This window comes from Lingula anatina, chromosome 2 (genome assembly GCF_051362555.1).
Source record: "Lingula anatina isolate TDL-2025a chromosome 2, LinAna3.0, whole genome shotgun sequence".
Classification (NCBI taxonomy): Eukaryota; Metazoa; Brachiopoda; class Lingulata; order Lingulida; family Lingulidae; genus Lingula; species Lingula anatina.
The window spans coordinates 17,888,068-17,903,092 of record NC_141768.1 but is presented as its reverse complement, the minus strand read 5'-3'; the positions used below and the strand labels follow the sequence as shown (position 1 = coordinate 17,903,092).

Here is a 15,025-nt window from a genome sequence, read left to right as displayed (position 1 = left end):
TGTTAACAGTCTCATTATTTAACTAATAAGATACATAAAAGTGTTTGTTTGATATTTGCTGCATCTTTACAACATTTTAAATTGATTATGTAAAAAATGATGGTAAACTTGTTATCGTGTATTGTGTAATATAGTGTCAAAAATGGAAATAAACTAATATCATTGCAGTTTGTCAGATTCAATCATCCACTATGTTCAGAATCTCAGAATGGAGGAAATTGGACATTTAACACTGTTCTATTGATATTTTTCCCATCTCATCAATTTTCTTAGTTGGTCATATAAAAATGGCAACAAACTGTTTATTTTGTTTTATGTTTAAAAAATGTTAAAAATGGAAATAAACCCATTTCAGAACAGTGCTGTCTTGTTTACATTTTGGCATTTTTAAGATGTGACTTTGAAGTTCCATGAGCCTGCAGACCTTTGCTAGTCACATTTTCTGAATATCCATGATACTAATATTTTATTATTAAAAATTGATGGTCATTATGCTGTTAAACATTATGTAATATTGCATCAAAATTTGAAGAAACACCTATTTTGGGCACTGCTCCCATGATGACCATTTAAGAAAAACCATGTCACTTACTGTTTTCAAACTTACAGGAAAGAAACATGGGGCTAAAATACAGCTTCAGTAGGCAATGCAGTCTGTTTGGTAATTTTTTCTGGCAGTTAAACAGTTTTTTGTGAAAATTTAATTTTTCACATATTGGCATTTTCAAGGTGTGACTTTGAAGTTCCAAGATCCTGAAGACCTTTGCTTGTCACGTTTTCTGAATGTCCATGTTACTAATATTCTATTATTAAAAATTGATGGTCATTATACTGTTAAGCATTACGTAATGTTGCATCAAAATAGAAGAAAACACAATTTTTGGTGCTGCTGCCAAGATGACCATTATGGGAAAACCGTGTTATGACTGTCAAACCTTTAAAAAAGAAACACAGGACTAAAATGCAGAATGAGTTGGAAAAGCAGTCTAATCATTGGCTTCTTTTTCTGGAAGTTATACATTTGAGTGAAATATTCATTATCTTTTTGGCATATTCATTGTGGGACTCGGAGCTCCCATGGACATGAAGCCGAATGGTGATCAAATTTTCTACATGTCCATGCTATTTATTGTCAATAATCAAAAATTGGTGATAATTATTCTATAATTTATTATGTAATGTTACATCAAAATTGACAACAATATTTTTGCATTGCTACTGCAAACATTATGAAAAGAAAACTGTGTTACTTATTATTATTTTTAACTTACAAGTATGATTTTTAGGATTGGCATGCAGTTCAAATTAGAAAGCCAGGTCAATTGGGTTATCATTTATTATTGAATTTATGCAATTTTGTGTGAAATTTTCATTTTTCTCATTCTGGCACTTTCTAAGTATAAACTTGAACTCTGATGGGCCTGAAGCCTTATGCTTTTACTTTCGTCGTTGTTACCTGTTGTGCATAATTAAAATTTGATGTTGACTGTGCAGTAAAACATAATGTATTATTGCATCAGAATTGGTAGTCTCCTATTTTGTGCATTATTGTTTTGTGCTTTTCTTAAGATGTGACTTATGGGCCTGAAAGACCTTTGAGAGGGTCAGTCTGTTAATATCCCTTGGGTATCACTTAGCTAATTTCTGAGTTATAAAGTCCTTTGCCTAATTGATAGGCCATTAAAGGAGATTACATAAAGCACACTTGTTGATATTTCCTTGTAAACTCCCAAAAGTTAAGCTCTCTGCTAGATTAATAATAAGGAAGCAGTGATAATTATGCAGGTTATTATATATATATATATATATATATATATATATATATATATATATATATATATAATCAAAGATTAAAAATTTGAAAAGCAGCTTCATTGAAATTATATTTACCTCAGGCTCTGCCAAGGAGATTATATTTTCACCCCTGTTTGTCTGTCATCAACATAACTCAAAAAGTTATGGACCGATTTTGCTGAAATTTTCAGGAACTGTCAGAATTGGGCCAAAGAGGACAATGATTAGTTTTTAGTGGTGGTCTGGCTCAATAATCAATCAATAATCAATAATAATCAACAATTGCTGCCTTGGCAGAGGTCTGCACTCTCGGTGGTTTTCTAGTTTTGTTATGTTTTCCTTTACTATTTTTTCTCAAACACTTGCATTTGTGACTTTTAACTCTCATCCGCTCGAGGCTCTGCACATTTTCTGTATTTCCACATAAGCAATTGTATTGTTTTTTATGTCTTTAAACATTATATAATATTATTTTATGCACTGTCATCATTTTTTAAATATTGAGACTTTCATCATGTGACTTTGGTCTCTCATGGTCCTGAAACTGTAATCTTATTGAAGGGGTGGATTATTACCATCTTCTGGGTCTTCTGGAAGACAGGTTATTAAGTTTATATTGACTGGTATCTATTTTTTTCTGTTGGAAGACCATCAAAATGGAGGATGGATCAACATAGATACTTTGGAATACTGTCAGAAAATATCTCAGGGTCCGCTCCTGTTATTGACCATGTTACCTGTTGTGCATGATTAAAATTCAGTGTTGACTGACAGTGCTATTATAAGCATTATTTATTATTGCATCAAAATTGACAAAATGACCTTTTTTTATGTACAGACACAGATGTGTCTGTACATATAGCCATCATCTGCGTCTGTCGTCGCCGTCGTCGCCGTCGTCGCCGTGCACTTTTACCGATAACACGATAAGTGGAAAACCATTTTACCTTTTGAATTGAAACTTGCAGAACTGATGAATATTCATAATACGCAGGTCAAGTTCGAAAATCAGCATGATCGGGTCACTTTTAGGGAATTTATGCTGTTTTTTCACTTTTTTCAGCATATATGCAGCACCGATAACACGATAAGTGGAAAACCATTTTACCTTTTGACTTGAAACTTACAGAACTGATGAATATTCATAATACGCAGGTCAAGTTCGAAAATCAGCATGTTCGGGCCACTTTTAGGGAATTTATGCTGTTTTTTCACTTTTTTCAGCATATTTGCAGCACCGATAACACGATAAGTGGAAAACCATTTTACCTTTTGACTTGAAACTTACAGAACTGATGAATATTCATAATACGCAGGTCAAGTTCGAAAATCAGCATGATTGGGCCATTTTTAGGGAATTTATGCTGTTTTTTCACTATTTTCAATATAAATACAACACTGATAACACAATATAAGAAAAACAGATTGGCCAATTGTAATTATACTCACAGGAGTGGTCAATCTTACTAAAACGCAGGTTGAGTTCGAAAATCAGCATAATCGGGCCATTATTTTAGAAGTTATACTGTTTTTAACATTTCCTCAGCTTCAATTATTAGGCATGTTAGCAGTCTCATTATTTAACTAATAAGATGCCTAAAAGTGTTTGTTTGATATTTCCTGCATCTTTACAACATTGTTAGTTGATTATGTAAAAAACATGGTAAACTTGTTATCATGTATTGTGTAATAAAGTGTCAAAAATGGAAATAAACTCATATCATTGCAGTTTGTCAGATTCAATCATCCACTATGTTCAGAATCTCAGAATGGAGGAAATTGGACATTTAACACTGTTCTATTGATACTTTTCCCATCTCATCAATTTTCTTAGTTGGTCATATAAAATGGCAGTAAAATGTTTATTTTGTTTTATGTTAAAAAAGTGTTAAAAATGGAAATAAACCCATTTCAGAACAGTGCTGTCTTGTTTACATTTTGGCATTTTCAAGGAGTGACTTTGAAGTTCCATGGGCCTGAAGACCTTTGCTAGTCACATTTTCTGAATATCTGTGAAACAAATATTTTATAATCAAAAATTGATGGTCATTAAGCTGTTAAACATTATGTAATATTGCATCAAAATTTGAAGAAACCCCTATTTTGGGCACTGCTCCTATGCTGACCATTTAAGGGAAATCATGTCACTTACTGTTCTCAAACTTACAGGAAAGAAACATGGGACTAAAATACAGCTTCAGTAGGCAATGCAGTCTGTTTGGTAAATTTTTCTGGCAATTTAACAGTTTTTTGTGAAAATTTAATTTTTCACTTATTTGCATCTTTATTTTCTGTTCTTTGTCTGTACATTTGACAGCTTTGCTGCCTTGTTATATCTTTATTTTCTGTTTTTTGTCTGTACATTTGACAGCTTTGCTGCCTTGTTTCTTTTTGCTGTTGTCGATGGTAATATATACTATAATTAATCAACAAGAGTCCAGAGTCCGGTTAAACAGTGTTTCATTTTTTCCTATATAATTTTTCAAACATATACTTGAAGGATCCTAGACACGGTGATATAAGATAAAACTGTGTTTTTATCTGAGTTTTTCCAGTGACTTTTGAATAGCCGTGAGAAATAAGTAACATTATAATTATCTCTAAGTACTGATGTTGTTGCTATTACTATTCAAAGTGACGGGCGTGAACTTTCTGTGGCTGACGCCACTGTTCATTCCGACAGACTTCCTTAAAGGTATTGTAGGCCTTTATTATCATCCAGATACCGAAAATGAGTTTTTTCTTGCATCTAATTATCCAATATATTTGTGCTGATTTAAAACAATAAAAATCCCCTTGAAAATATGAAATATCGGCGTTTAGGCCTATATTTCTCGTTGCAATGCATACCGGTAGGCAACTCGAAGCTTTAATCGTCAATTTAAATTTAAGGGGAGTAATGGCGAGAAGTTTAGACGAAAAAAAAATGCTGCGCTTTTTTTTCTTTAAGTGATCTTAAAAACCTATACCTCGACCTTTATTTTCTCAACGGTTTCGTGTGACACATGCTTTGGGGTTCAGGATCAAATAGGCAAAGTTTCAGAGAAAGGCCTATTTAAGCGTCTACAGCGGAAAGAGCCTTAAAGGAATTGCGTCAGGCCGTCAAAATGACTTGAACGGCGTGTACATAATCTTCAGAAAACATGTCCAACTAAAGATATCTTTATCAAAATATACAAATCTCTCTCTCTCTCTCTCTCTCTCTCTCTCTCTCTCTCTCTCTCTCTCTCTCTCTCTCTCTCTCTCTCTCTCTCTCTCTCTCTCTCTCTCTCTGTGTGTATTAGGGTAAAAACGCACCACCGCACCGCTTTCAATTTTTTCCTGACAAGAAAATGAAGAAAAAGCCTAACAATAAGTTGTATCCATCCCATCGCTAAAATTATATTATCATTATAATTATATATTGTATTATTCATTTTACTTAAGGCGGCTGCCCATCGCAATTATGTCTCAAGAGACATTTGAGAAATATTTGATTAACATGAATTGTCAGAACGGATTCATTAACCACCATGAACCATTGGTTACAAATCCTGGGGTAAACGACAATCTCTTCCTTATAAATATATTTGTTAAGTAGCCTAATTGGAACATCATGTTTTATCCTAGGATTTAATTTTTGAATTTTTGTGTAATGAGATTTGCGTGTTGTTATGTAGTGATTTTTATGTACAGACACAGATGTGTCTGTACATATAGCCATCATCTGCGTCTGTCGTCGCCGTTGCCGCCGTTGCCGCCGTCGCCGTCGCCGTGCACTTACCGATAACACGATAAGTGGAAAACCATTTTACCTTTTGACTTGAAACTTGCAGAACTGATGAATATTCATAATATGCAGGTCAAGTTCGAAAATCAGCATGATCGGGTCACTTTTAGGGAATTTATGCTGTTTTTTCACTTTTTTCAGCATATATGCAGCACCGATAACACGATAAGTGGAAAACCATTTTACCTTTTGACTTGAAACTTACAGAACTGATGAATATTCATAATACGCAGGTCAAGTTCGAAAATCAGCATGATCGGGTCACTTTTAGGGAATTTATGCTGTTTCTTCACTTTTTTCAGCATGTATGCAGCACCGATAACACGATAAGTGGAAAACCATTTTACCTTTTGACTTGAAACTTACAGAACTGATGAATATTCATAATACGCAGGTTAAGTTCGAAAATCAGCAAGATCGGGTCACTTTTAGGGAATTTATGCTGTTTTTATGTACAGACACAGATGTGTCTGTACATATTGCCATCACCTGCGTCTGTCGTCGCCGTCGCCGTCGCCGTCGCCGATCATGTCGCCGTCGCCGTGCACTTTCAGCGTTAACACCATAAGTGGAAGACAGTTTTACTTTTTGGCTTTATATTTACAGAGCTGATGAATATTCATAAAACACAGGTCAAGTTCGAAAATCAGCATGATCGGGCCATTATTGTAGAATTTATGCTGTTTTTTCACTTTTCAGCATATATGCAACACTGTTAACACATTTCAAGGAAAACCCATAGGCCTGTTGTCATGAAACTCACAGGAGTAATCAATCTTACTAAAACGCAGATCAAGTTCAAAAATCGGCATGATCGGACCATTATTTTATAAGTTATGCTGTTTTTTCACTTTTCAGCACATATGCAACACTGTTAACACATTTCAAGGAAAACCCATAGGCCTGTTGTCATGAAACTCACAGGAGTAATCAATCTTACTAAAACGCAGGTCAAGTTCGAAAATCAGCATAATCGGACCATTATTTTATAAGTTATGCTGTTTTTTCACATTTCCTCAGATTCAATTCTTAGGCATGTTAACAGTCTCATTATTTAATTAATAAGATACGTAAAAGTGTTTGTTTGACATTTCCTGCATCTTTACAACATTGTTAGTTGATTACGTAAAAATGATGGTAAACTTGTAATCGTGTATTGTGTAATAAGGTGTCAAAAATGGAAATAAACTCATATCACTGCAGTTTGTAAGATTCAATCATTCACTATGTTCAGAAACTCAGAATGGAGGAAATTGGACATTTGACACCGTTTTATTGATATTTTTCACATCTCATCAATTTTCTTAGTTGATCATATAAAAATGGCAGTAAACTGTTAATTTTGTTTTATGTTAAAAAAGTGTTAAAAATGAAAAAAAAAAAACATTTCAGAACAGTGCTGTCTTGTTTACATTTTGGCATTTTCAAGTTGTGACTTTGAAGTTCCATGGGCCTGAAGACCTTTGCTAGTCACATTTTCTGAATATCCATAATACTAATATTTTATTATTAAAAATTGATGGTCATTATGCTGTTAAACGTTATGTAATATTGCATCAAAATTTGGAAAAAAATATTTTGGGCACTGCTCCCATTACTGTTCTCAAACTTACAGGAAAGAAACATGGGACTAAAATACAGCTTCAGTAGGCAATGCAGTCTGTTTGGTAATTCTTTCTGCTAGTTAAACAGTTTTTTTTTGTGAAAATTTAATTTTTCACATATTGGCATTTTCAAGGTGTGACTTTGAAGTTCCATGGGCTTGAAGACACATGCTAGTCACATTTTCTGAAAATCCATGATACGCATATTTTATTATTAAAAATTGAAGGTCATTATGCTGTTAACCACTATGTAATATTGCATCAGAATAGAAGAAAACACAATTTTGGGTGCTGCTGCCATGATGACCATTATGGGAAAACCATGTTACTGATGATTGCCAAACGTTCAGAAAAGAAATACAGGACTAAAATGCAGCCTGAGTTGGAAAAGCAGTCTAATTGGCTTCTTTTTCTGGAAGTTATACATTTTCAAAGTGTGAACTTGAACTGCCATGGGCCTGAAGCCTTATGCTTGTTACACATTTTACTTACATTGGTATTACCTGTTGAGCATAATTTAAATTTGATGTTGAATTTGCAGTTTAACATAATGTACTTTTGCATCAGAATTGACAGTAGCCTATTTTGTGCATAGTTATTTCCTGCTTTTTGTCTGTACATTTGACAGCTTTGCTGCCTTGTTTCACTTTTTTCAGCATATATGCAGCACCGATAACACGATAAGTGGAAAACCATTTTACCTTTTGACTTGAAACTTACAGAACTGATGAATATTCATAATACGCAGGTCAAGTTCGGAAATCAGCATGATCGGGTCACTTTTAGGGAATTTATGCTGTTTTTTCACTATTTTCAATATAAATGCAACACTGATAACACAATATAAGAAAAACGGATTGGCCAATTGTAATTATACTCACAGGAGTGGTCAATCTTACTAAAACGCAGGTTGAGTTCGAAAATAAGCATAATCGGGCCATTACTTAAGAAGTTATACTGTTTTTTCACATTTCCTCAGATTCAATTATTAGGCATGTTAACAGTCTCATTATTTAACTAATAAGATGCCTAAAAGTGTTTGTTTGATATTTCCTGCATCTTTACAACATTGTTAGTTGATTATGTAAAAAACATGGTAAACTTGTTATCATGTATTGTGTAATAAAGTGTCAAAAATGGAAATAAACTCATATCATTGCCGTTTGTCAGATTCAATCATCCACTTTGTTCAGAATCTCAGAATGGAGGAAATTGGACATTTAACACTGTTCTATTGATACTTTTCCCATCTCATCAATTTTCTTAGTTGGACATATAAAAATGGCAGTAAAATGTTTATTTTGTTTTATGTTAAAAAAGTGTTAAAAATGGAAATAAACCCATTTCAGAACAGTGCTGTCTTGTTTACATTTTGGCATTATCAAGGCGTGACTTTGAAGTTCCATGGGCCTGAAGACCTTTGCTAGTCACATTTTCTGAATATCTGTGATACAAATATTATATAATTAAAAATTGATGGTCATTAAGCTGTTAAACATTACGTAATATTGCATCAAAATTTGAAGAAACCCCCATTTTGGGCACTGCTTCCATGATAACCATTTAAGGAAAATCATGTCACTTACTGTTCTCAAACTTACAGGATAGAAACATGGGACTAAAATACAGCTTCAGTAGGCAATGCAGTCTGTTTGTTTTTGTTTTTTTGGCAGTTAAACAGTTTTTTGTGAAAATTTAATTTTTCACTTATTGGCATTTTCAAGGTGTGACTTTAAAGTTCCATGATCTTGAAGACTTTTGCTTGTCACATTTTATGAATGTCCATGTTACTAATATTTTATTAATAACATTTGATTGTCATTATGCTGTTAAACATTATGTAATGTTGCATCAAAATTTGAAGAAACCCCTATTTTGGGCACTGCTCCTATGATGACCATTTAAGGGAAATCATGTCACTTACTGTTCTCAAACTTACAGGAAAGAAACATGGGTCTAACATACAGCTTCAATAGGCAACGCAGTCTGTTTGGTAAATTTTTCTGGCAATTTAACAGTTTTTTGTGAAAATTTAATTTTTCACTTATTTGCATCTTTATTTTCTGTTCTTTGTCTGTACATTTGACAGCTTTGCTGCCTTGTTGTGTTGTGAGGTTCGTGTGTGTTTTTGTGTCGCTGTTTTTATTTTTGTGTTGTGGCTCTTACAATCTTCCGTACACTACTTTTCTTGTCACATAGAACGACTACAGCGCCACCTTTTTAAAAGAGGATGCAGGGAGAAGGTCAGAATGTCCCGGATGTGGTAGCCATTGCTAGTGTTGTGACCGAGGTGGTAATAGATCAACCCTCTCTGAAGGTGTTAGGTTAGTATGTAATACCGTCACATTTGAAAAAGAAACATTAATGATACTGAACAAGCCTATTTTTTTATGTCTCCCGAGTTGACAGACCCTATATCTGAAGAGTAAACATTGCTAACGTGAATACTCGGACCAGGCCGCTTCAATTTTAATTTTTATGAATTTGTGCACGAATTATGAACTTAAAGTCACTGATGATTGATGTTTTACTTAATGTTGACATTCGTACACAGTTATCTGTGTAACTTGCACGATTAGGTTTATCAAGTTACTGTTACAGTCTGCTGACACGCATCCAAAATTGGGATGCAAAGCGTTGGCAGTAGTTTAACTCAATTACTGGAAAATAGAACTGATAATTCATAGGTCCCACTCAGAATAGGGGACTAACAAGTCCGGGGGTCCAATGTGGACCCACTTGAGTACTTCCCCACGGGATATCCATTCAGTGTCTATTATTGGATCAGGCAGCAAGCTTTGTAGTGGGTTGCCATATTTGAGCCTTAGACTATTCTGAATGGGCCCATAGGCAGGACAACAAGCCTCACACTATAGTTTTACTCTCTCTTCAAGGGGGTTAAACTCCCAAGGAGAAGGAACGTTGGCTGGATGTTATTTTTTTAAAATATAATACAGCTGCTTTTTTTCAAAAAGAATGAAGAAATAAAAAAAATTTGTATTTTTAGATTCCCAAAAAAGAATAAAAAATGGCTGATCAAATAAAGAAGCCAGCCATTGTAGGAAAATACAAACCTGCCACAGCAACGCCTGGGATTTGGAAATCACCCACTACACTAAATACTCCCCAAAGTATCCCAGCAAGAATTATAACCAGTCCATGGAAGAAATTTTTTTGGGACTTTGGAAAGTATCCAGCCGTTGTGATTGCAGTCTTAACGCCTTTAATGTTCTGGCCCATCGCAAGGGGATGTAAGTTTTGTTGTGTATTTTTTTAACATTTGAAATGTTTGGCAGAAATTGGCATCAACATTAAGATGTATTTAATATGTGTGTAATTCTTAGTTGCAGTAATCTCTGGAAACATTCCATATTCTTCCCTCGTACAAAAGTGATTCAACTTGAACTTGCTTATTTATTTATTAATTCTATACGTAGTAACCACATGTTCATGTATTATGAAGGTTAAATGATTTATGTAAAATGAGCCAATAATTATAATAATATGATAATTACGAAAACATTTGATCAAAGTGGAATTTCATTTATATAATCATTATGATTGTAATTTCAATTTATGAAACTTGCCTTCCTTTTTATTCATAGTTAATAGCATAGGAAATAAGAGGGAGTGGAAGAGACTTGGTATTGAATGGAAGCGTAAGTACAAAGATGTATATTCTTTTATAAAAAGAAATGGGAAATTAATCTATACAGTCAAGTAGTTCATTGTTTATATGATTATAACATGAATTCCACTTAAAATTGCACCACCAGCGTGAGTGCTGGGGGAACACATGGTTTTACCCTTAACCTGTCTCATCCACTGAATGACGGCAGATAAAATTCACAGATAAGGCCCTGTCACACTTATTCAGAATCAGCAGTAATCAAGCAGAATGAGCTGGAATGAAGAATGTTAAAAAATCGGGCCACATTTGGGAGGAAATTTTTAAATGACCTTAATCCTGTAAGAAAACCGTTGGAATACTCAGAATGCGCTTCCAACCTGCCTGGAATGATTCATGCACATTCCGAGTGTATTACCTCCCAAATGCAGTTGGAACACATTAGGAATTTCGATAATGCTCTCAGGATGCAATCAGAATTTTTAGAATGCAATTCGAATGCCATACAAGTGTGGTTCGATTGCTGGCCCAAATAGGAGTTTGAGATGCATTCAAGTTGCATTCCGGCTCATTTGAGCCACATGCGGAATAATCTGGCAGGATTTGAAGTGTCTTGCCATTTCGGTTCTCCCTCAGATGCGAACAGAATGTTTCGAATGCTGTAAGAATATTAAGAATGCACTCATAGTGCAGTTAGAATACACTTCGAATGCCATGATTCTATATTTTCCCACTTGGGATGCACTTCAAACGTTTTGAGCATGAGCAAAACATTCGGACTGGACATAAGAATGGGCCTGTGTATTTGGAATGCACTTAGAACTTCTAGAATGCACTTAAAATTTCCAAGATTATACAAAGAATTTTCATTCCGACGACATTCTGCCTCTAGTGTAACTAGGGTATTACCACATCTTCTTGTAGACTATAAGGACCTGTGTCATTTTTATGTACAGACACAGATATGTCTGTACGTGTAGACGTCACCTGCGTCTGTCTTTGCTGCTGTCACTGTCACCATTGCCATTCACTTTCACCACTGAAACGATGAGTGGAAAAACTTACCTTTTGGCTTGAAACTTACAGAACTGTTGAATATACATAAAATGCAGGTTGGGGTCGAAAATCAGCATGATCAGGCCATTTTTTTCAAAGGTTATGCTGGTTTTTATTTATTTATTTTTTTTTTATTTATTTTTTTTGCATATTTTATCCACCATTATGCAGATAACATGAATTCCATGTAATATTATGCATAAAAACTTGTAGGACTGATTCATAGGACTAATATATGGATCAAGTACCAAAATAAACTTTTTTGGTTCAGTTTTGATGAAGTGAAGCCTTTTTTGTACATGAGTGGTTTTTCCTCAGATTTAATTCTTTGGCATGTTAACAGTGTCACTATTGAACTAATTAGATATGTAAAAGTGTTCTTTTGACATTTTCTGCATCGTAACAATATTGTTGGTAAACCTGTTTTTTTGTATTGTGTAATAAAGTATCAAAAATGGAAATAAAGTAAAATCAGTGCATTTTGTCAGATTCAATCCCTCACTATGTTCTAATCTCAGAATGTAGAAAATTAGACACTTAAAATTGTTTTATTGATATTTTCCCCATCTAAACATTTTTTTAGGTTGATCATTTAGAAATTAGAGTAAATTTGTTATTGTGTATTATGTAGTAAGCGTTGAAAATGAAAAAAAAAAAAAATTCAGCACTTCTGTACATATTGGCATTTTTAAGGTGTGGCTTTGAATTTCCAAGGGTCTGAAGACCTTTGCTAGTCACATTTAAAATTGATGTTGACTATGAGCTGTAAAGCATTATGTACATTGCCTCAAAAAACGATAAAAAATATTGTGTACTGCCACTACTTATGCTCTAAAAGGAAAACTGTGTTACTAATTATTTTGTAACTTGACATGCAGCTCAAATTGCAAACCAGCTTGATTGGATTATTCATCTTTTTGTGTTGTCTGTACATTTGACAGTTTTGCTGCCTTGTTTGAAAAAAATTTTTTTCCTGTTTTCTGAAGGTCCATTTTAACTTAACACCCTGTGATTAGTGGAAAACCGTTTGACCCTTTGTCTTCAAACTTACAGCATTGATAATATGTTTTTGCCATCTTTGCTCTCTATTTAAAAGTAATAATGATGATTAGATGTATTTACTTTTTTACTTTTGGAAAATAATTTTTTTTTTATTTCAGAATCACTTCATAGGGATTACATACCATTTGAATTTGACGAATAGGAGATGAAGTCACTAGGAAAAAAAGCACAAGAACTGTCACTTAAATCTTACAGTGAACATATCCTCATGTTGCCTTTCAAAATGGATACCAATGAAGTTTTTGTGAAACACATAATTGCACTAGTGTGAAATTCAGACATTTGCCAACAGTTACAAATTTGCATTTGCAGCATCACTTATGGTTGTTAACTGAAATAAAAGAACATACTTTACATGTATTTGAATTTTTTCTCATAAGATCTGTAAACATGCAATAAATATAATTAGATAGAATATAGAATATATAGAGACAAAAAATATTTTTTCTTGGGTCTTATTATGTACAGACACTGTAAGTGTCTGTATATATTCTGATTGGTCTGTCTGTCTGTGTTGTCGCCATTGCTGTCTGACACATGACGTTCGCCCCATAACTGCCAAACCGTATTTTTGTTTTACATTTATTTACTGAGTGGCTTTGTTTGGTAAAGAGGCAGGCTGCTTTCGAAAATCTGTATGATCAGTTGACATTTACAGTAACTATTGTTTTTTTTTTTTTGTATAATTTTGGTAACGTCCGCCCCATTACTTCCAAACTATATACCATAAAATTACCGTGTAGCTTTGTTTGGCAAAATAATGGGTTGCTTTCAGAAATTGGCATGATCAGTTTACATTTAATCATTAGAGTTTTTTTTTTTTTTTTTTTTTTTTAAATTTTGGTGACAAAGAGGCAGGTTGCTTTTGAAAATCGGTATGATTGGTTTACACTTATGATACTTATTCATATTTTTTAAATATTTTATTTTTCACACATTAGCATTTTCAGTGGCTTCTTTGGCCCATGAAACTGAATCATTGGCCAAAACATCATTTGTTGCACTCTTCTGCTTAATGTCTGAACATTTGTCAGATTTACAGCTTTGTTTCCTGTATGGTGTCTGTGTATTTGTCAGCTTTGCTGTCTGGTTTTCTTTAAAAGTCTTTAAAAGTGTCTGACCTAACACATACATCAAACTATTACCACTAAACCATAAATTCCAACAGTTTCAAGTATATAACTTAAAGGGATAATAACTCTTCGTATGAGACCTATGTTTCACAATAAAAACATTGTGAATAACTTATAGAAATATAATATATTATGTTTTACCACAAAAACACCAGTTATAGCTATTATTCTGATATCTGAATTTGTCTTTAGACCACGTGACCTCCATTGATGGCTATACTCTGTTAAAATCTCTTAAGAGATTTTAACAAAAAACCAAACTTTTTAGAAAAAAAACGGACTAACTTTGAATGTAAAAAATGGATTCATTAACCATTGGTAAGTATGGGAAAATTGTTGTTTACTCCAGGAAAATTCATTTTTTGGCCAAAATGAAGAGTTATTATCCCTTTAAAGAGATACCTGCTTGTTTTGTTTCGTTTTATTTTTGAACAGACATTGACTCATATTCTGTGCTTTTACCCTTGGTTGATTTTACCAACTATCATTTGATTAATTTTTCAGTTATAAGTCGTACATTGCTACTTTTTGGACTTAAAAAAAACTAGAGGGAAGGAGAAATAGGTCAAATTTGTGACCAGAAATTTGAAGACATTTGAAGTTTTAGCCTTTTGGTTAACCAGGTGAGTTATTAGTACCACCAGCGTGTACGCTGGCAGTGCTCATGGTTTTAGCGCCGGCCTGTCTCGTACAGCTCCCCCCGGCTACTGCGGCTCCACAGTCCGGCGCTGGAAACAAGTCATCATTACCGCTTCTCCTCCTAGACCCCTTGGACCTATGTCCCCATCTCTTGGATTTAGGTCACATATAATCCCAACTTGAACCCCCTGTTTTTTTTTATCTCAGTCGGTGCATTCTTTTGGGTGTGACGCTCTTTGAAATGCACCCTTGTCAAAATTTTTGAAAATTCAATGCTAAATATCTCCCAAACCAAAGGAATTATGGAAAAAAATTACTACAGAAGTTTGACCAAAAGTCA

At 33.9% G+C, this 15,025-nt stretch overlaps 1 protein-coding gene across 1 annotated transcript; it reads left to right on the top strand.

The window, feature by feature from the left end:
* The first annotated feature begins 9,339 nt into the window (after window positions 1–9,339).
* Window positions 9,340–13,267, top strand: LOC106175330 (uncharacterized). The gene is made up of 4 exons (XM_087003369.1): window positions 9,340–9,491; window positions 10,175–10,418; window positions 10,773–10,826; window positions 13,012–13,267. The coding sequence occupies exons 2-4, from the start codon at window positions 10,196–10,198 to the stop codon at window positions 13,053–13,055; spliced, it is 321 nt and encodes a 106-aa protein (XP_086859495.1). The 5' UTR covers window positions 9,340–9,491; window positions 10,175–10,195; the 3' UTR covers window positions 13,056–13,267.
* The last annotated feature ends 1,758 nt before the right edge of the window (window positions 13,268–15,025 follow it).